The 23,076-nt window shown below is 41.1% G+C and overlaps 1 protein-coding gene across 1 annotated transcript in view; it reads left to right on the top strand.

The window, feature by feature from the left end:
• The window catches only part of pkhd1.L (PKHD1, fibrocystin/polyductin L homeolog), a 329,488-nt gene that overhangs the window by 186,063 nt on the left and 120,349 nt on the right, over window positions 1-23,076 (top strand). Inside the window, exons 52-55 of the mRNA XM_041563601.1 lie at window positions 2,780-2,917; window positions 16,048-16,161; window positions 17,280-17,367; window positions 17,878-18,032. Of these exons, the coding sequence (XP_041419535.1) occupies window positions 2,780-2,917; window positions 16,048-16,161; window positions 17,280-17,367; window positions 17,878-18,032 (495 nt within the window). The remainder of the gene's footprint in view (window positions 1-2,779; window positions 2,918-16,047; window positions 16,162-17,279; window positions 17,368-17,877; window positions 18,033-23,076) is intronic.

Below are 23,076 nucleotides of genomic sequence, written 5' to 3'. Positions count from 1 at the left end.
TTCCTTCGATCGAATGATAAAATCCTTTGAATCGAACGATTCGAAGGATTTTAATCCAACGATTGAAGGAATATCCTTCGATCAAAAAAAGTTAGCCAAGCCTATGGGGACCTTCCCCATAGGCTAACATTGACTTCGGTAGCTTTTAGATGGCGAACTAGGGGGTCGAAATTTTTTTTAAAGAGACAGTACTTCGACTATCAAATGGTCGAATAGTCGAACGATTTTTACTTCGAATCCTTCGATTCGAAGTCGTAGACGTAGTCGAAGTAGCCCAAAAAATACTTCGAAATTCAAAGTTTTTTACCTTTGAATCCTTCACTCGAAGTTTGTGAATCGGCCCCTAAGTCTACTAGAAATCATGTAAAAATCGGGCAGATTTATCAAGGTCGAATTTCGAAGTAATGGGAGTTTTTTTGAACTTTGAATAAAAAAAGACCAACCGAAATTTATTTAAAAATTCAAAAACATTTTTCTGTGGGAGAATAGGCCGTATTAGTTTGAATTAGAATGTTTCGAATCAAAGTAACATCGTATTCGATCGAATTCTATTCCAAGTTTTTTTAAAGTCCACCAAATGACTCCAGATAGGCTCTAGGAGGTTCCCCATAGGGTAAAACAGTAATTTGACAGGTTTTAGATGGTGAATGGTCCAATTTTTTAAAGATGACAGTACATGATAAATTTCGATATTCTAATTTTCTAATTTTTTTCAAACTCGGATGAATTTCCACTTCGACTCTTGATAAATCTGCCCCAAAATAAACCCAATAGGCTGGTTTTGCTTCCAATAAGGATTAATTATATTTTAGTTTGGATCAAGAACAAGGTACTGTTGGAGGCCTATTTATCGAATTTTAGTGGTTGTACGTGAATTTGCCAGGCGTGAATTTCCGAGTTTCACCACCGGTGAATAAACTCACAAAACTGCGATGAAAATTCAGCAATGAAAATTCCTCTGTGTCAAAATTTTTTCAACGTGTGTCAAAATAATGCGCACATGTAATGTTTGCGCATTAAAATGATTCGGACACCCATTGCTTTAATGCATTTGGACAAAATAGGAAAAATTGTAGTGGGTGTCGTAATTGACGGAGGTCTAAATAATTTTGACGCCCATTGACTTCAATGCATTTCGCCAATTCTTCGCTGTTTTGCGTATTTCACGGGAAATTCCCAAATTTTTTCGGCGAAGCAAAATCAATGGTTTTAGTGGTTTTTGAAACCATGAATAAACTCACTTTCTCTAAAACTACGAATATCATAAGATCCAAATAAAGCATGTACAATTGGAAAATAACACTAAAAAATATGAATGCCTCTAAAACCTCTAAAACTGTACGTTTTTCAGACTGTATCTCGCAAAAAAAAAAAACCTTCAGAAAACCTGTAAAAGTCTGAATTGATTGAAAACGGGGTCAGCACAGATCCCATTGACTTCTATAGAACCTCTGTAACTTTTACCTGGTGAAGTTTTGTATTAGAGATTTTGGTGGTTTTTACACTTAATACTTTAAAATTTTTAGAGCTTTAAAAAAAATAGGAAAAATTACAAATTTTTAGAGATTTGTGGAAAAAACTAAATTAAATTGTTAGTAAATAGGCCACATAGTGTTACAGAGAAAAATACTTTTTATACTTTTGGATTATTTGGATAAAATGAAGTCTATGGAAGATGGCCTCTCTATAATTCAGAGCGTCCTGGTTAACGGGTTTCCGGATAACGAATCACATACTTGTACAACAACCTAAAACCTAAGGATTTTTCTATAAAACGTATGTTATTTTCTATAACCTAAAATTTTGCAACCTTAAAAGGGTTGGAAAATTTAATTCAGAGAAAGTCATGGGCAGTTCACGTAGGACTTTCTTCATGGTTCCAATCATGGAATCCTACTAATTTACCTAAAAAAGACTCAATGGTCTGAAATCCGTATGTTCACATATTACAGCCCCAGCAAGCTATGGGCAACAGCAGTGGGTGATTCAGAAAGTTTGGAGGCCCAAGTGATTTCCAGCTCGGTTAAAGGGAACAAAAGTTTCAGGATCTACTTTATTTTTTCCCTTCCCTCAGACTGAACATTATGGAGAAGATCTCTGCAACTGCATTTGATGATGTTTTTATTTCTTTTAGGTTTAGTTCTCATGTTTCTATGTAGGAACTGCTATATCTCTAAATGCATATGAATACTTGTAGCAACACATTACATATGGGGGCCGATTCACAAAGGGTCGAATGTCGAGGGTTAATTAACCCTCGATATTCGACTGGGAATTAAAATACTTCGACTTCGAATATCGAAGTCGAAGGATTTTAGCTCAAATAGTGCGATCGAACGATCAAAGTATTATTCCTTCGATTGAATGATAAAATACTTCGAATCGAACGATTAGAAGGATTTTAATCCAACGATCTAAGGAATATCCTTCGATCAAAAAAACTTAGGAAAGCCTATGGGGACCTTCCCCATAGGCTAACATTGAGTTCGGTAGCTTTTAGATGGCGAACTAGGGGGTCGGAGTTTTTTCTTAAAGAGACAGTACTTCGACTATCGAATGGTCGAATAGTCGAACGATTTTAGTTCGAATCCTTCGGTTCGAAGTCGAAAGTCGAAGTAGCCTATTTGATGGTCGAAGTAGCCCAAAAAACACTTCGAAATTCAAAGTTTTCTTACTTCGAATCCTTCACTCAAAGTTAGTGAATCGGCCCCTTAAACACAGCAGACTAAAGCACCTAAACCTGAAACTACTGTAGACTCATTTGATTATGTTTTGTCAGACAGGACCATCGAGGTGGATATTCCGCTTCCTCCACTTGGAGGTCTTTATGTACTTGGAACACTGGAGTTTCCGACCACATCCAGCAATGTCCTAAATGTGACCTGTATCATTATTGCAGGAGGGGAAATACGAGCAGGTAAGTAGCATATAGTCTTAGAACAGTTAAAAAGTAGATAATAATGGGATACGGTACATACAAACCCATATTTATAAACATCACGACATTCCACAAAAGACACTTCCCCCTGTATTCAGCTTGTTTTGGTTTTGGCTAAAGATGTAAAGCGCAACCTTCACTAATAGCCCAATGTCTTGTGTTCTGTGGATGGGTCCTTAGTAGTGATGGGCGAATTTATTCACCAGGCGCAAATTCATAGCGAATTTGCCCATTTCGCCACCGGCAAATGAATTTGCAAATTTGCAGAGAAAATTCGCCAGCGTCGAAAACATTTTGAATATTTGACGCTGGCGTCAAAGTTGTTCCAACGCCAGCGCCAATTTAGACAACAACGACAAAAGTCCGCCCATTGACTTTAATTGGCGCAGGTGTCAGTTTTGACATTGATTTTTTGCCGACGAATTGTCACCAGCAGCAAAATCGCCGTTTTGCGAAATTTCCGCCACTTTCGTGAATTTCGCAGGAAATTCACGAAATTTGCGGCGAAGTGAAACGGGACAAAAGCAAAAGAGTAGCAAACTTGATTATGATAACGTAATTTTATACAAAGAGACGAATGAGATCTGCAAGCAGACTTTTGTCCATAAAGTGTTTTGGAACATCACACCAATCCTTGGACTGCCACAATTTACAAATAGTACTTTCCCTTTATGCAGATAATAATTAATGTGGATGTTTTCATATATATAATTCTTTCATCAGGGTACACTTCTTCCTTTTCACTATCAATATTTAAGTCAACTGTTCTCTATCATTGATAGTCATCAGTAACATAGTAAGATAGTAACAGAGTAAGTTAGTTTGAAAAGTTCAACTGATCAAAAAAAACTATTTGTTGCCTCTACATTTTGAAAAAAATCCTTCCTTTTCAATAGGACCAGTCCCTGGATCAACTTGTACTATGAGCTATCTCCCATATCCCTGTATTCCCTCACTTGCTAAACACCATCCAACCCCTTCTTATACCTATCTAATGTATCAGCCTGTACCACTGATTCAGGGAGACAATTCCACATCTTCACAGCTCTCACTGTAACAAACCCCTTCCCAATATTTAGCCGGAACCTCTTTTCTTCTAATTGGATTGGGTGCCCTCTTGTCAGCTGGAAAGACCTACCGGTATATAAAGCATTAGAGAGATTATTATATAATTGCCTTATATCAGGGGTCCCCAACCTTTTTTACCCATGAGCCACATTCAAATGTAAAAAGAGTAGGGGAGCAACACAAGCATAAAAAAGTTCCTTGGGTGCCAAATAAGGGCTGGGATTGGCTATTTGGTAGCCCCTATGTGGACTGGCAGCCTACATGAGGCTCTGCTTGGCACTATACTTAGTTTTTATGCAATTAAAACTTGCTTTAATGCCTGGAATTCAAAAATTAGCACCTGGTTTGAGGCCACTGAGAGCAACATCCAATGGGCTGAAGAGCAACATGTTACTCATAAGCAACTGGTTGGGGATCACTGCCTTATATATTTATACATAATTATCATATCACCCCTTAAGCGCCTCTTCTTCAGCGTGAACATCCCCAATTTGGCCAGTCTTTCCTCATAGCTAAGACTTTCCCTTTACCAGCTTAGTTGCCCTTCTCTGTACCCTCTCTAATACAATAATGTCCTGTTTGAGAGCTGGAGACCAAAACTGTACGGCATATTCTAGATGGGGCCTTACCAGTGCTCTATACAGAACAACCCCCTCCTCCCGTGAATCTTTGCCCCTCATACAACTCAAGACCTTATTTGCCGTTGATGCTGCTGACTGGCATTACTTGCTACAGACAAGTTTATTATCTACAAGGATTTTCCATCATGGATTTGCCTAGTGCAGTCCCATTAAGGGTATAAGTGTATATTTTTACATCCCAGGTGCAGGACTTCACATTTATCAACATTGAATCTCATTTGCCACTTAGCTGCCCAGATTGCCAGTTTGTCAAGATCGTGTTGCAAGTGCCATATCCTGGATGGAATTAATTGGGCTGATAGTTTTGTGTCATCTGCAAACACTGATACATTACTTACAATACCCTCCCCTAAGTCATTAATGAACAAGTTAAATAAAAGTGGACCCAATACTGAGCCCTGGGGGACCCCACTAAGAACCTTACTCCAAGTAGAGAATGTCCCATTAACAACCACCCTCTGTACCCGATCCTGTAGCCAGTTTCCTATCCATGTGCAAACGACTTCATTAAGCCCAATAGACCTTAGTTTAGAAAGCAGTCGTTTGTGGGGCAAGGTATTAAACGATTTGGCAAAATCCAATTAGATCACATCTACTGCCCCCCCACTGTCCAGCATCTTACTTACCTCATCATAAAAAACCTGATGATAACAAGGTAGGCTGTAAAGAACCCAGTCAGCACTTGATACAGTATAAGCCTCAATTGGACATAATTGCCTTGATACTAGTTTCTGCTTCTGTAGCCCATAATCAGTTTGTAATAAGTAGTAACAATAAATTAGACAGCTCTGTGTTGCTTCAGCCATAGAATTATGTGTCCTTGGCTGCACTGCTCAAGCTACTGCGCACGCATTATCCAAAGCATACTCTATGGAACCCAATCTTATCCGCCCCTTCAAAGATGAATGTATAATTAACAAAGTCAACTGGAAATGTATAGAAGCACAGGGCACATTTATAGCATCACGGGAAGGTGTCTATCATGATAACATGGGGAGCCCAGGTGGAAGGTCCAAGTAATAACAAAATCATTACTATAATTTGTATTTCATATACTAATATAACTGTATAACCCTTTATTAGTGCTTCCCTTGTAATGCCTTGTGTGCCTTATGTCTCAACTTGGTCCCCATCTGTCCTTTACAATGTGTTCAAGACCCCTTAAGGGATATTATTTTTTTCCATCTGACCAAACTTTGCCACACCCTAGAGACATTCCAACACAGCACAGATAATGAGACATTTTAATAAACAATCTTAATATAAATTGACATGTATATTGGTCAATCCAAGCAGTGGCCTTGTGGCTTTCTTTCTCCATTCGCCTGTCCATTACTGAATGTACCAATCCAAGGCAGCAGGAACATGAGTCTGTCATTCAGCATCAAGTCTGTCACACTTGCTTCCATCTCATCATTTTGTCTTGGTTCCTGACAAGCAGTGTCGTTGGGTACGGACAATGGTCCTGTCGTGCTTGTAGGGACAAGACAACAAATTTAACGGCTAATTTCCCTAATTGGGCACAGTTGCTGCATTTATACCGATAACTCTGAGAGTTTCCAGCAAGCATGAAATACCTGAACTTCATATGCCAATAAAAAAAGACTTAATGTTTCAATAAAAATGTAGAAAGTTTGGTTACAAAGGGGAAAAATATATTTAAAGATTTAATTGTAAAACTAGATACTGTCACCAAAAGGAAAAGGTTTGCTTCCCTGAATGTTGCATGTTTTGGCACCAACTTGCCGGGCCATTTGATCATTTGGCGTTCAAGTCAACAACTGGATCATAACCTGTTGAGTCATGACCATGTCAACAAGGTAATGAATTTAGGAGGGTAGTTGACCAAGCCTCAAAGCCAGTGATCCCCAACCAGTGGCACGTCAGCAACATGTTGCTCCCCAACCCCTTGGATGTTGCTCCCAGTGGCCTCAAAGCAGGGGCTTATTTTTGAATTCCTGTCTTGGAGACAAGTTTTGGTTGCATAAAACAAGGTGTACTGCCAAAAATATGCTCCTATGGGCTACCAGTGCACATAGGGACTATCAACTGGCCAATCACAGCCCTTATTTGGCATCTGCAGGAACTGTTTTATGCTTGTGTTGTTCTCCATTTTCTTTTTTTTTTATATTTGAATGTGGCTCACAGATAAAAAAAGATGGGGGACCCCTGCTCAGAGCTGAGCTTATAAACTGCTGGTTCTCAGTCCGATTCAACAGCTTATATCAGCCTGTATTTGTCCAGTCTTAGGGTAGGGACACACTGGGCGATTTGGGGAGATTTAGTCGCCTGGCGACTAATCGCAGCGACTTTTCTCCCCGAATGCCTCCCCTCACTCTGCGCCTGGATAAAATGAAAAATCGCCTGCGCTAATCACACACGGCGATTCGTTTTCCGAAGTCGCCCGAAGTTGCCTCACGAGGAAACTTCGGGCGACTTCGGAAAACGAATCGCCACGTGTGATTAGCGCAGGCGATTTTTCATTTTAGCCAGGCGCAGAGCGAGGGGAAACATTCGGGGAAGATTGGTCGTGGAAAGTCGCGGCGATTAGTCGCCAGGCGACTAAATCTCCCCAAATCGCCCAGTGTGTCCCAGCCCTTAGAGCAATGGCACACATATCATTGACTTTAATGTCTACCTAAGTGGTAGCTTCAATGGGAATCATGCCTCTGTGCAAACTTCACCCAAAAGTGCATACCATACATAAGAACCCCTATTTATGGACTTTTCACCCAAGCATGCCCACGCTAGCAATAACCATTTGAAGATGTAAGAAGCAGTTGCAGGAGGTGGTGTAAATACCACACGTCAAACATTAGTGTTAGGGTCAAACCACGGACCCTAACACTGACTTTTTACCTCAATGCTACTGGAAAATGCCCCTCTTCGCTTAGACAATGAAGATCAAAGAGCAAAGGAAGTTAAGAGAGGCAGTTTAACAAATCATTTGATTTTTAATCAATGTAAATAAATGAAATCTAAGCTTTCAGGCTAATGGCAGACATATGCAATGTGAATTCACCCAGAATTGCCGCGTGTAGTAACTATGGACGTCTATATAATGCATTTAAATTAATCCCAGTAGAAAATTAAACTTCAGACATTTCAGGACATTAACTTATAGTAAAATCTGCTTATTATGTGATGACATTGTCCATTTAAAGGGGAATATATTGCCCTAAAGCTGTAGACAATGATGAATTATATATATGTGACTGATTTCACTAAGGCACCATCTCTCCCTACTATATCTGCTATCCCTACAGCCAAACTCCCTTTTCAGAGACTTTTATCCCACTGTTACTATAGGCACCATCTCTCCCTACTATACCTGCTATCCCACAGTCACACTCCCTTACCAGAGACTATTATCCACTGTTACTATAGGCACCATCTCTCCCTACTATACCTGCTATCCCACAGTCACACTCCCTTCCTAGAGACTATTATCCCACTGTTACTATAGGCACCATCTCTCCCCTACTATACCTGCTATCCCACAGTCACACTCCCTTCCCAGAGACTATTATCCACTGTTACTATAGGCACCATCTCTCCCTACTATACCTGCTATCCCACAGTCACACTCCCTTCCTAGAGACTATTATCCCACTGTTACTATAGGCACCATCTCTCCCTACTATACCTGCTATCCCACAGTCACACTCCCTTCCCAGAGACTATTATCCCACTGTTACTATAGACACCATCTCTCCCTACTATACCTGCTATCCCACAGTCACACTCCCTTCCCAGAGACTATTATCCACTGTTACTATAGGCACCATCTCTCCCTACTATACCTGCTATCCCACAGTCACACTCCCTTCCCAGAGACTATTATCCCACTGTTACTATAGACACCATCTCTCCCTACTATACCTGCTATCCCACAGTCACACTCCCTTCCCAGAGACTATTATCCCACTGTTACTATAGGCACCATCTCTCCCTACTATACCTGCTATCCCACAGTCATACTCCCTTCCCAGAGACTATTATCCACTGTTACTATAGACACCATCTCTCCCTACTATACCTGCTATCCCACATTCACACTCCCTTCCCAGAGACTATTATCCACTGTTACTATAGGCACCATCTCTCCCTACTATACCTGCTATCCCACAGCCCCAGTCCCTTCCCAGGGACTATTATCCACTGTTACTATAGGCACCATCTCTCCCTACTATACCTGCTATCCCACAGTCACACTCCCTTCCCAGAGACTATTATCCACTGTTACTATAGGCACCATCTCTCCCTACTATACCTGCTATCCCACAGTCACACTCCCTTCCCAGAGACTATTATCCACTGTTACTATAGGCACCATCTCTCCATACTATTACTATACCTGCTACCCCACAGCCACACTCTTGTGGTTCAAATAAGTAGTGGGTGTGTCCTAAGAGTCTTTGCCAGAAGAACAGTAGCAGGTAGGTAGCCAATCATAGCTCTGCATTCACACAAGCAAATATAGTGTGCAGTTCCCTCTCAGGTCCTCCTACTTGGAACCTAATTGGAACCTCTCTTACAGTCCAAATTGCTGAAAGGCACCAGCTCTCCTACACAGCCTGTGATCAGAATAGGATGAAAATGGGCATCAGAAAACACTAGGCTATGACTAAATGGTCCTTGTTTATGGACTACGTGAGGTGAAGTCTGAAGAGGAAGAGCCATGTGCATCCTCTCTTTATATAAACTCCAGGGGGAAATGGTCACACTAACCCTGGGCCAATGAGAGAAACCTCCCACCCCAAGGATATATATACAGTAACAGAACTAGGACGTCATGAACATTAGATAAATTTAACCCCTTGGGTCCCCTTTAATCTTATTATGAGGTATGAAGGCCGTGGTTAAAAGTCGTACTGCAAATAATGTGTAGCACTATAGTAAACTGCTTTATGTGAAGACAGTTTTAGCTACTTTCCTTTGTGGGCTGGGTCCACAGATGAGCTCTCTTTCTCAGGGGTAAGCCCTCGCAGCGGGGTGGAGGAAGGGTATAGTGTAACTGTAACTGTGTGCAATGTACAAGAGATTGGGCGCCAGTAGTTTTATTTGCTTAAACAATAAACTGAGTTTATTAACCAAAACCAGAGTTCACCATGGAGCATGAAACATAGAGTAAAACAGAGATCAATCAAGGTTACACAATATACTCACTGTGTGAATATAGAACAACTCTCTGAGGAGTAAGGAGTACATGTAGAGAACAATGCAGCTTGTTGGAAGGTATTTCCCCAATCTTCAGGATTACCTTAAGTGGAACTCAGAAACTCTTACTTCCCTGAGTTTAACACTTAGGCCCTACTATGGGGTCAGTAATACCCGGGATCTTAATCCCTCTAATCTCCTCGGCGGAGCTTTGAGCTGCTCAACTAAATACCCTATCTATCACTCCTAGAGTGATCTATTAAAGGGTATAACTATCACTTCACTAAACTCAGGATGAGTTCCACCACCCCTAACCTCTGTGGCCTAACAGAGGAAAGGTTCAGCAGCAATGGCCTCCACCTCATGGCTTTCAAGCCCTTTTTATATTATACCACAGTGCCATCTAGCATCCACTGTGAGAACTGCAGGGATGACATAAGCACAAGGTCCCCATAAGGACCCACTGAGGTGTCCATATTACTAGGGATGTGCCTGTCTGTAATGGGTAAGGGTGTCTAAGATTTTCACATCCCTACAAATGCAAAAAAAAGTTGTACTGCTATAATCTTTTATAGAGTAATTATTGGTTCTTGCCTGCGAAACAAACGACCACCCGTTGTATATTAATTGCCTACAAGTAATATGGCACTACTTTATTTCTACTTGAAAGTAGACATAAAGTAGACATAAAACAATTTTAAATTATTCTGGCATTGCAAAAGTCCAAATTTGTCAAATATGTCCCTTAATCTCTTTTTTGTGCAATATTTCCTTTCGCGTAGCCTTATTGTAAGCTTATACTTTAAGAATAGATGTGTGAGGTCCACAATGGTTGAATATGAGACACTGCACATGCTTAACTTAATGGCCTAATCATTAAAATTAGACTGGGAAATATACACATCAAAAAAATGTCTACTACCGGTAATTTTCAACTCAATAAAACAGTGAACTTTGCCTTTTCTCAGCAAAAAAATAACTTGTGATGGCATATTGTACGAAATGAGCATGCTTAATGAAATCCATCTCTAAGCACATTCCACCTCGTGTGTCAGCACCTATTGCAATCACTCACTGAGTCGGGAACCTTAGCCAAGAACACGTTCAGCCGTACAATATGAATTCTGGATCCATTACAAATTCCCAGGAGGGTGGTGGGTAATGTGACGTTGTACGGTTGTGCCACAATCATGGTATCTAGTTCACCTCTGATAGGGATGAATGATGAAAGAGGGTTTTTTCTATTGAATGTTCATATTAACAATCACAAGGTGTAGCCATATAATGCTGACATCAACTGGACGGGTAGTGAGATCATGTGGATTCAATTTGAGAAGAATCATGGAAATAACACAATTCAACCTATTTTATTGTCCCCCTATGGGTTACCCTGATTTTGGGAACTCAGGGAAAACATTTTGTGCCATGTCATTTAGCCCAGTATTTTGTAGGTTACAGTATACATTGCATTCTGCAAATACCAATTGACATTTTTTTATGTGCAGAAAAGACTATTTAGCAAAATGTTCTTTGAGCTACACAACACTCCATGCCTATTACAATTTATAGGTAATTCCACACAGAAATGGAGTGCTCAAACCTTGAACACAATCCTTTTGGATCAGGTGCTCAGCAGTGATTAGCCCAACCTGCCTCGGGTCAAGGGAATACTATGCATTATCCAGTAACTGCAGCACTCTGATAATTATGATGATTATTCCATGTTATAATTTTATTGGCTCATTAGCTCATGTAGACAAAAACGTTTCGGGCCTCACAGGGCCCTTTATCAAGCCTAGGCCCGAAACGTTGCCATTTTTTGTCTACATGAGCTAATGAGCCAATAAAATTATAACATGGAATAATCATCATAATTATCAGAGTGCTGCAGTTACTGGATAATGCATATTACAATTTATAGGGTCACAAAAGTTAGTTGTAGTGTTGACCTTACATTAAAAGGAGTGGTTTCTTTGCAGCAAAGGTGGCAACATTTGCTTCACTTCTTAGCGGCTAGTTTGACCCCAAGGTCAAGTAGTCAAGAAAGTTGGCCATGCATCCTCAGATAATACCATACAAAATGAAGTTTTGTATCATAATCTCTGTGTGTATATGCCAGCCTACTGATGCCAACTGATATGTTTCATGGATTTCAGTTGGGCTGAAGATTGGGCAGGCTAGAGTTTCTTCTGCTTACTACTTCTGTAACAATATGAAGGAGGCCATAAAGTGTGTGGCCCCTTTTACACTCGGCTGGAGAGTGTAGCAGATCAGTCTGTGTAGGTTTGGGCTAGGACTGTTTTGTATTACTCTTTGAACCTTACTTATGACAGCAGCTGCAGGGGTGCTACAATAGATGCAAAGTTGTGCACATATTAATACTATTCACTTAAAGGTACTTGTGTCCAAAGTCCGTAGCTGCACTGAGCCAATGTCCTGCCTCGTCTGATGAGTTGGGCACAAGTGCATCTATTGACTGGGAACGATTGAGCTACTGCCACCCTGAACATGGCAGTAGTTCCAGGATTTCCACAGTGGGTTGTGTCAGTAGGCACTACAAAATTGGGCCTAGTGAACTGGACGCTAATGATGTTGCGTGTGATGGAAGTGACCCAATGACCATCGAAATATTGGGAAGGTGTTTGTTACAGTGAGAGCTGTGAAGATGTGGAATTCTCTTCCTGAAACAGTGGTACAGGTTAATACATTAAATAGTTTTAAAGGAAAATTCAACCATAAAGTAAAAAAAACTCTACCCCCCTACCCTACATAGACCACCCTCCCTCCCCCCAGCCTAGCTGCTAACCTGGGCCGAATGAGTTTGTGTTAGCCATCTTCTGGCTCTTCGGTAATCTTCGGAATGAGAGTGGCGCTTCGGCATTTTCCGTGAAATTTCTCCAACTGCACATTCGCCGATACGGCAATTAATTCCAAAAGATTACCGAAGAGAAGAATATGGCTGCCGCTGGACAAAACTCCGCTGGACAAAATCTGCACCAAGGGGTAAGTAAAGAGTTATGGGCATTTGCCCGGGGTAACAGCTAGGCTGGGGGGGAGGAGGGAGCGGGGTCTATGTAGGGTAGGTGGGTAGGGTTTTTTCTACTTTACGGTTGAATTCTTCTTTAAGAAGGGGTTGGATGGTGTTTAGCAAGTGAGGGAATACAGGGATATGGGAGATAGCTCATAGTACAAGTTGATCCAGGGACTGGTCCCATTGCATCTTGGAGTCAGGAAGGAATTTAGCTGAATACTCAATTGTGGCTTTAAGGTAAACCAGTACATAATAATGCTAAAATATTGCAAAACAAATGCTGCATTGTGGGAAAGATGCAGTTTTTAGCCAAATGTTTTATTAAAGGGCAACTAAAGTCTAAAATAGAATAATGTTAGAAATGCTGTATTTTGTATACTAAATATAAATATGAACTTACTGCCCCAGAAGCCCAATTAGACAAATGATTTATGCTTTCAAAGTTGGCACAGGGGGCTGTCATCTTGTAACTTTGTTAAACATCTTTGCAATACCAAGACTGTGCACATGCTCAGTGTGGTCTGGGCTGCTTAGTCAAATAATATCTGCCAGAAGCCGATACAGCAAGACTGATTAATAATCAGAATATACAGACTGCACTGGTTCTGTGGATATAAATCTACACAGTTGTATCAACAAAAGTTGCTTAGAATTAGCTATTCTATAACATACTAAAAGTTTACTAAGGGTCGAATATCGAGGGTTAATTAACCCTCGATATTCGACTGGAAATTAAAATCCTTCGACTTCGAATATCGAAGTCGAAGGATTTAGCGCAGATAGTACAATCGAACGATTCGAAGGATTTTAATCCAACGATCGAAGGAATATCCTTCGATCAAAAAAACTTAGGGAAGCCTATGGGGACCTTCCCCATAGGCTAACATTGAGTTCAGTAGGTTTTAGATGGCGAACTAGGGGGTCGAAGTTTTTTTTAAAGAGACAGTACTTCGATTATCGAATGGTCGAATAGTCGAACGATTTTTAGTTTGAATCCTTCGATTCGAAGTCGAAGTCGTAGTCGAAGGTCGAAGTAGCCCAAAAAACCCATTCGAACGATTTTTAGTTTGAATCCTTCTATTCGAAGGTCGAAGTAGCCCAAAAAACCCATTTGAAATTCGAAGTTTTTTTACTTCGAATCCTTCACTCGAAGTTAGTGAGTGAAGGATTCGAAGTGGAACCATCCCTATAAGGGTTCAGAATTGGGAAAAATGTATGCGTAATTAGGGATGGGCGAATTTTTTACATTCATAGACTTGTATGGCGTCGTGCGTCAAAAAAAAGATTAGCGTCAAAAAATTTTTTGGACGCGCGACAAAATTTTTTTTGACGCCCATAGACTTTAATGAAACTTCGCCAAATTCACCCATCCCTATGCGTAATGAATGCATTTTGTGTATAAAATAAAACATGCATTTCTTTGTTCTATCTATCATCTATCCATCCACCTGAATATTATATATCTGTCTCTTTATCCATCTACTAAACTTCCAATATTATTTTTTTCCAACTTCTAAATTTTGTTTCAAATATTTAAATGCGCTGTATAAGTTCTCACATGGTGGAAACATTTTCACACAAGGAAACATTTTAAAACATATATGTTAACCTTGTGTGATATTTAATATATTAACCAATCTCTTTAAAGTTTGAACCATTTTTTTTTCAACTATTTTTATTATAATATTTTTCCCCATCTGTTACATAATTGATTTAATCCCTAACCAAAGGAATGCCGAAGTCTTATGTTGGACTTTAAATAGATTCCTCCAGGGCAAATAGTGTCCTACTTCTTCCAGCCGCCGTATCTGTTTGGAACATGGTCATGTTAATAAAGACTGTAAACTAACATGGCTGAGCACAAGGAACTCATAATAATTTTACTGTCAAGGCTAAACTAACCCTAGAGTTATTAGCTGAATGAATTAGAAAACATAGCAGATATTGTATACAATCGCGTAGAATATGAAGCCATAATTAGACCCTTTTATTTAATGACATTACTGCTCTTGCTTCAACGTGGAGACAAAGAACTTCTGTACGAATAGAAATCCGACAAAGTGGGAATGTCACAGACACGATGTCCGTTAATTTATTTAAAGATACAGATTTTTATAGCTTTTCCATTTTGCCCCGGTTGCCGTTTATTTTCTTTGTCATAAAATAATACACGGAGAAGATTGGCTTTGGAAATTGGGAGCTTTTCATCACTATTAAAATTGATATTGTTTTCATACCCAAGGGATTCATAAACACCAACTAGGCCTAGTTAAATGTTTATTTTACGGTGTCGGAGAAAATGGAGGGGAATGAGAAGGAAAACGCCGCATCCTAGATGTTTCAGAGCGCTTTCGAAAAACAGACTTAAATATTTCTGTTTATTAAAAAAAATGTTTTTTTCTTGTGTGCTGGAAACAATGTGGAGAGTAAAGAAAAATAAATAAATGAATCAATAAATTCAACCATTAAATAATTGAATTAAATAATATCCATTACAAAGCATTAGGGTTCATTTATTGTGAACAAGGGTGCAAGTGATTGGGGTGCAAAATAGTCTTTTAAAGCCCATACCCTTAGCACTTCTGCTTCTACCCACACTGTCATCTACACTGGAGCCCTGCTCAGAGCTGGAGTCCAGTGCAAGGTAGGGGCATGACAAGGGTAGCCCAGCCACTGTTGCAGTTCTACCAGTGCCACATACAGAGGCTACTCCAGCATTGGACTGAAGTGACCAGGGCCCACCATGGCTGACAACTCAGGGGCCCCCACCCCAGGCATGGCTGTCCTTGCCCAAGTTCCATGTCCCCAACCTCAGTCATAGCCCTCCTGACCCCAGTCATGGCCATCCTGACCCCTGTCTCAAGCTATTCCAACCCCCACATACCTATTTGGTGGGGCCCACCATCTGACCCTGGACTGCTTTAATCCTGTGTTCCATTCTGGGAGTGCAAAGGGGTTGCATTTAAGGGTAACAAATGCACTTCAGGGTGGCAAGGTGCATTATGAGCAAACATGGAGCTTTGCACCTTGCCAACCCTTAGTAAATGTTGTGTTGTCTAACAACAAATGAATGAAGAAGTGTTTATTTAGACAATGCACTTACAGACTGACAGTTACAATTGTTGCAGCTCTCATTACTGCATAATAGACCAAATACCTGTACCTGCATGAATTATATGTATTTATTCACTTTCCCTTTTATTTTACAGGATCTATAGAGCAGCCGATAGAGCCGGGGCAGAGACTGCAGATACTTCTCCGTGCCTCTGAGAAAGTCACCTGTGAGCGCCTGGGTCAGCTCAGTGTCCCCGCTGGAGTGATCGGTAACTAAACACAATGACCCCCAGTCCTACTAACAAAACCAACATGGCCCTAGTACTGTGAGCCAGGAGCCCCCCAGCATTATATAAAGTGCATGAATTTACTTATATGTGTGTTTTTTTTTTCCTACTTATTTTTTTCTGATAGAAATGAAGAATATCTGAAAACCTGGGCTCATGTTTTATTTAATTTTTTTATTGTATCTTGTGGTTTGCCTGACTCGATTTGCATAATTATTGCATTAGGACGCAAATGGAAGATTGGCTGAAAATAGCCCTAAAGCGTTTACTCTATTTTCGACTATGTTCCACTTCGCCCCGGCGCATGGTTTCCAACGCAGCAGATATGCAAATTAGCGCATAATATCCCGGGCACGTGCTTGCTTAAAGGGCTATGCATAAGTCTGTGAAATTTTTGAGACCATCCTATTATTCAAATAGGCTTCATGTCCCTTGCTGATTAATATTTCACTTTTTTCTTCGGTAAATACTGTTGCTTTCCTTTAATCCATCTGGAGAGAGTGTGGATCACAGAAATGCAGCCTTCAAAGGGTTAATGGTAACTCTAAGGCTGTTTGATATAAAGGGCTGCCTTCATGCACTGATACTGTATGTAGGGAAGTCGTGTAAAAGAACCTGCAACCAGGGGCCCTTCAGGAGCCCAAGAACCTCTTGACATCCATAGGCTTCTTAGCAACAACTAACAACTAGAAGGTATTGAGATAAGTGGCGTAACTAAAGAGACAGCAGACCCGCGAGGGTAACAAGGGCTTCGGGTGCATGCCAAGCCCTTTCAAATGTTTTTTGCTAGGGAGCCCGCTGACCTGTGATGGGCGAATTTGTACAAGTTCGATTCACGAATTTCCCGCGAAATGCACAAAATTAGCGAAACACAAATTTTGACACCCATGTCAATTTCGTAGCCCTCACCAATCTGCATCTAGGGATGGGTGAATTTTTTCGCCTTGTTTCGCCACGGAAATGACGCCCATAGACTTGTGTGGCGTCGTGTGACAAAAAAAAAGATGCGCTTCAAAAAATTTTCGGCAAAGAGAAACTGCACAGATTCACCCATCACTAATAGTTAGCTCTTGTTTGTTACGACATCTCTCTTACTCTAGGAGTCTATGGGAAGCTGCAGATCCACAGTGCTTATTCCAACAAACCATGGACACGTCTTCGGGTAGATATTGCGCCTGGAAATGAAATGTAAGTATTTTTAAATGTATGTCTGCCTACGTACCAAAGTAACAAGGGTTGCTGTAAATATGTATTAATTGCTAAAATCCAAAAAAACGTTTTCAGGAACAATCTTAAAGACTACATTTCTGCGATATATCAATTTATGGAAATATGTACAAAAAAATCTTAAGGAAAAAGTATTTATTGTGCCTAAAAAGATTATTCTGAAGCAAACATTCTCTCTACTATAGCACTGATGGGCACCCAATATATGGAGAACATCCTATGGGCACATTGTGGTTACTTAGATCCAGTGTCAGGTCACAATAAAACTGTCTACCTAAAACTTTGAGTCAAAGTCATTAGGGGATGCAACCAACTCAATAGGTTCCAGGAATTCCTACACACGTAGGATGTTTGATAGGTCGAGACCCGTAGCAGCTCCAACAGAGAAACACTGATGTAGAATAATATAACTTTGTTTTTGATAACTAAGTATCATTAAAGCAATTCTTTTATATTTTCATACCCATTTAGGATTTTTCTAAATGATGCGGTGGACTGGAATCCAGGAGATAGCATTGTTATTAGCTCTTCCTCCTATGAAGCCCATCAAGCTGAAGTTTTGAGGTTACGGGGTGTCTATGGCCAACACCTTCGGATCTGGGAAAGACTTCATTATAGACATACTGGTAAACGTGTGCTAGTAGTATATCATTGAGGGGATTCGCATCAGAGAGTTAGTACACCAGTATACCAATATTTAGGAGCATGTGCGGCATGGGTCTCTTCCTTTAAAATGGGCCCTTGTTGTAGGATAGAGGAAGCGTTTTCCACAATAACTTCACAGGCGCTTTACAGATGTTCAATGAGATGGTCGACAGTGGTTCTTTAAAACAACAGTGGCTAGAACTTACCACAGTCTCTCCCACACAGATACAACATACAATCCATTTGCAATGGTTCAGCAGTTACTTCTAATTGGTTGTATTAGGCCAGACAGGGCATAAGTAACAGTCAGCAATAGTACTAACTATAGTCCCCAGAGGCCTTCACAGTGGTGCTCTACCTGGAATTTCTCTATTTAAGAGTCTCTATGTGGGCTGGTGATACTTATTTTACCAACCATTATGCTTTCCTTTTTCAAGCCTCTGGCTGCTTTATTATCTACCCTAAACCCATTTTTCACTCCAAGGGGCAAATTTACTAAGCGGCGAAATTTCGCCAGCGACGGCTACGCAGGCAGCGCAACACTTCACCAGGCGAAAATTTGCTCAGACAACCCTTATTCACTAACAAGCGAAGTTGCGACCAGGGCGCCGAACGGTGGCGAAGTTGTGCTAGCGTTAATTGGGCAAGCAGAGTGAATTTGCGCTAGCGTTAATTGGGCAAGCAGAGCGAAGTTGCGCTAGTATTGGTTAATTTGCATACAGCAGGAAAGTTAAAGTTGAATGAACGTATATGTTGCAGCAAATACATTACACAAGCCCAGGGAAGCTGTAAGAAGCACCGGGAGATCCGCTACTTCTCCTACCTCCCGGCGCGTCTCTCTGAGGTCCCTGGTGCACAGGCGCGCACTTCCGGTTCTGTCTTCTACTGACGATGTCATTCAGCGCCGAGCGCCTTGATGCCTGCGTCATTACGCTGGACGTCATGATGTCATCCAGTAGCGCTGGTTTGAATACTTGCCGCCAAATCGCCTTTAAAGGGCCGTCCCACCATTTTACCTTCGCCTGTCTCTGTTTACGTCTTTTTTTCACCTCATTATTGATCCTGCTACGCACCTCCTTGTTGGCTTCCGCATTAGAAAGCCCTGGGCCCCAAAAGGGCATCTGTGAACACCGGAACCCACAGGGTTATCTGTGCTTAGGTTCTGTTCACTACACGAGGTTCCTAATAGCGAGATCGTTACAGAAGCTTAACAAAAGAAAATAGAGTTGTTATAATGTCCTACACATGAGCCCAGTGTATAGTTTATTTGCCATATGTTGGGAAATGTAGGGGGGAAGCTGGTTACCACAAAAAATGTGTACACTCTTTTGCAGCCTATCACCCTGAAAAAAGGAAAAGACGCCAGCGTTTTTTGGGACTTAGAAAACTTATAATAAACAAATTTTTTAGGAAGCCCTATCTACTCTATTGCACTTTGAATGGTCTGAGGTGGCGAAGGCAAGTCTGGCGCAAGAGGTAACGTTCAGTAAAATCCACATCTTAGTGAATTTGCGCAGTTACGTCCAACTTCGCCTGGAGATTGAATGCGAATGAGCGCCAGCGTCAGTCTCTTTCGTTGGCAAAGTTACGTCTGCACCCGTTATTTAATCACTGAAGTACGGAAATGACGTCATGCTGACTAAATTTTCATCAGCGTTAGTAACTTCGCCCTTCAGTAAATTTGCCTACAAGAGTGAGTTTTTCCAGACACTAAGGGGCAAATTCACTAAACGACGAAGCGCCTAACGCTAGCGTGAATGCGCTAGCATACCGCATTTTTGTTAATTCGCAGATTCACTAACGGACGCTGGCGTAAATTCGCTAGTGTTACTACGCACCCTTATGCCTGGCGAATTTGCGCAACAGATGTAACTACGCAAATTCACTAACGCGCAAATTATTCTGAACGCTACCTTTTACGCCAGACTTCCTTCGCCACCTCAGACCAGGCGAAGTGCAATAGAGTAGATAGGGATTGCTTCAAAAAAAGTTTTTTCTTTTTATATGGGTGATAGGCTGAAAAAGATCGAAATTTTATTTGGGGCTACCCTCCTTCTCCCCTACATTTCCTAACTCATAGCACCTTAACTATACAGTGGGCACATGTGTAGGGCAAAATAAAAATGTTATTTGCTGTTTTGAAGGTTTCCCAGGCTTGTGTAGTGCTGCTACATGTACCTCCATTGTAACTTCAATTTGGCGCCGTATGCAAATTAAGCATCGTTAACGTAACTTTGCTTTGCTTGGCAAATTAAGGCTAGCGCAACTTCGCAACCTTACGCTTCCCCTGAGCGCAACTTCGGATTTTAGTGAATTTGTGTAGCGCTGGGGAAAATACGCCTGGTGAAGTGCGGCGAAGCGCGGCGAAGGGTGGCGAAGCGGACGCTGGCGCAACTACGAATCTTAGTGAATTTGCCCCTAAAGGTGGCCATACACAGGCTGATATAAGCGGCCAACAAACTAAGTCAGCAGCTTATTGGGCAGTGCATGGGGCCCTCCAGGCTTCCCCGGTTTCTATCTGCCTGAGAATCGAAAATCAGCCAGATTTAAAAACCCTGCCAGATCCAGGACCTCATTGGTTCGTTGATGCGGTCCTTCGTCTGACTGTCTGTATTCTCTGTTTTATGATCCGATCATTGGGCCGTAGGGCCCACAATCAGAACACACTAGTTCTTCTGGAACTTCTCCTCCTATGAAGGCCTCCTACCTCAAAATATCCACCACCCTTCACCCCTCCAGCAAGTGAAGTCCAAAGAGACAGAGCCACACGGTGACTCCCGTTTAATGAGTAGGGGAACCTGACATCTTTGAACAAGTGAGGCAACTCTTCCCTCCCAATACTGCCCTATGTTAGAATTTATCTTTATATGACTAATTAAAGGTGGGCAAAAACTTTAACTTCCAATACAAGCTCTTAAACATTACTGAATTATTAGTTAGACTTGCTGTTCCCAAAATGAGACTAGTCTAATTCTCAACAACCCCATATTTTAGTTATTTTCCAAATACAGCAGCTACAACGTATTCATAATAAGTTAGGTTGAAAAAAGACACACGTCCATCAAGTTCAACCTTTGAACTCTATTTTAACCTGCCTAACTGCCAGTTGATCCAGAGGAAGGCAAAAAAAAAACCCCATCTGAAGCCTCCCGAATCTGCCTCAGTGGGGAAAAATTTGTTCCTGGCTCCAAAATGGACTAGTCCCTGGATCAACTTGTACTATGAGCTATCTCCCATATCCCTGTATTCCCTCACTTGCTAAACACCATCCAACCCCTTCTTATACCTATCTAATGTATCAGCCTGTACCACTGATTCAGGGAGACAATTCCACATCTTCACAGCTCTCACTGTAACAAACCCCTTCTGAATATTTAGACAGAACCTCAGAACCTAAAGCACTAGAGAGATTATTAAATGATCCCCTTATATATTTATACATAGTTATCATATCTCCCCTTAAGCGCCTCTTCTCCAGTGTGAACATCCCCAATTTGGCCAGTCTTTCCTCATAGCTAAGATTTTCCCTTTACCAGCTTAGTTGCCCTTCTCTGTACCCTCTCTAATACAATAATGTCCTGTTTGAGCAATGGAGACTAAAACTGTCCGGCATATTCTAGATGGGGCCTTACCAGTGCTCTGCTCAGTGGAACAATGACCCCCCTCCCCCCGTGAATCAATGTCCCTTTTATTACAGCTCAAGACCTTATTTGCCCTTGATGCTGTTGACTGGCTTTGCGTGCTACAGACAAGTTTATTATCTACAAGGATTTCAAGGTTCTTTTCCATCATGGATTTGCCTAGTGCAGTCCCATTAAGGGTATAAGTGGATATTGTTACATCCCAGGTGCATGACTTTACATTTATCAACATTGAATCTCATTTGCCACTTAGCTGCCCAGATTGCCAGTTAGTCAAGATCCTGTTGCAAGTGCCACATCCTGGATGGAATTAATTTGGCTGATAGTTTTGTGTCATCTGCAAACACTGTTACATTACTTACAATACCCTCCCCTAAGTCATTAATGAGCAAGTTAAATAAAAGTGGACCCAATACCGAGCCCTGATGGACCCCACTAAGAACCTTACTCCAAGTAGAGAATGTCCCATTAACAACCACCCTCTGTACCCGATCCTGTAGCCAGTTTCTTCCTATCCATGTGCAAACGACTTCATTAAGCCCAACAGACCATAGTTTAGAAAGCAGTCGTTTGTGGGTCACGGTATCAAATGCTTTGGCAAAATTCAAATAGAATACAAACCCCACTGTCCAGAATCTTAATTAACTCATCATAAAAAGCCACCAAATTTGTCTGACATGACCTAAAATATAAAATATACAAATTAGGAAGTGCTCCAACCATAGTACATTCCAAGCTCTTTAAGATAAACAGGCATAAATCATGTGATGCCCACCATGTGAGTGAGTGGGCATCACATGTTTCAACTTCAACTTCACAGTTCAGTAAGCATTTGATGTTAACAGGTCACTCACCGCTCCACGTCTCTGAGTGCAGCACCCTGAGCCCTCAGCTTGAGAAGACTTCTCAATGAATGTGATTCCCTTGCAGCGCGCACTCAACGGAACAGCAGACAGCGGTGTGATTAAAACATCTTTATTTACCGGACGATCCTCCTAACGCATTTCGTGTGAACACACACGTATTCATAGGCATGACCTATCCTTCATAAAGCCATGCTGATTGCTGCTCATAATGCCATTCACTAGGACAGAATTTTGAAAGTGATCCTTTAACAAGCCTTCAAATAATTTGCCCATTACAGATGTCAAATTTACTGTCATATAATTGCCAGGCTGAGATCGTAATCCCTTTTTAAAATTGGAATGATATCAGCTTTTCTCCACTCCTTTCGTTCCATACCAGATGAAAGCGAATCTGAGAAAATCAGAAATAGGGGCCAGTCTAAAACTGAACTAAGCTCTCTTATAACCCGGGGGTGTATGCCATCAGGCCCTGGAGTCTTGTTTACATTGATTTTTATTAAAGCTTTATGAATCATATC

Source organism: Xenopus laevis, chromosome 5L, assembly GCF_017654675.1.
Source record: "Xenopus laevis strain J_2021 chromosome 5L, Xenopus_laevis_v10.1, whole genome shotgun sequence".
Taxonomy (NCBI): domain Eukaryota; kingdom Metazoa; phylum Chordata; class Amphibia; order Anura; family Pipidae; genus Xenopus; species Xenopus laevis.
Note: the sequence above shows the minus strand (reverse complement) of the source record. Positions and strands in the feature narration are given on the sequence as shown.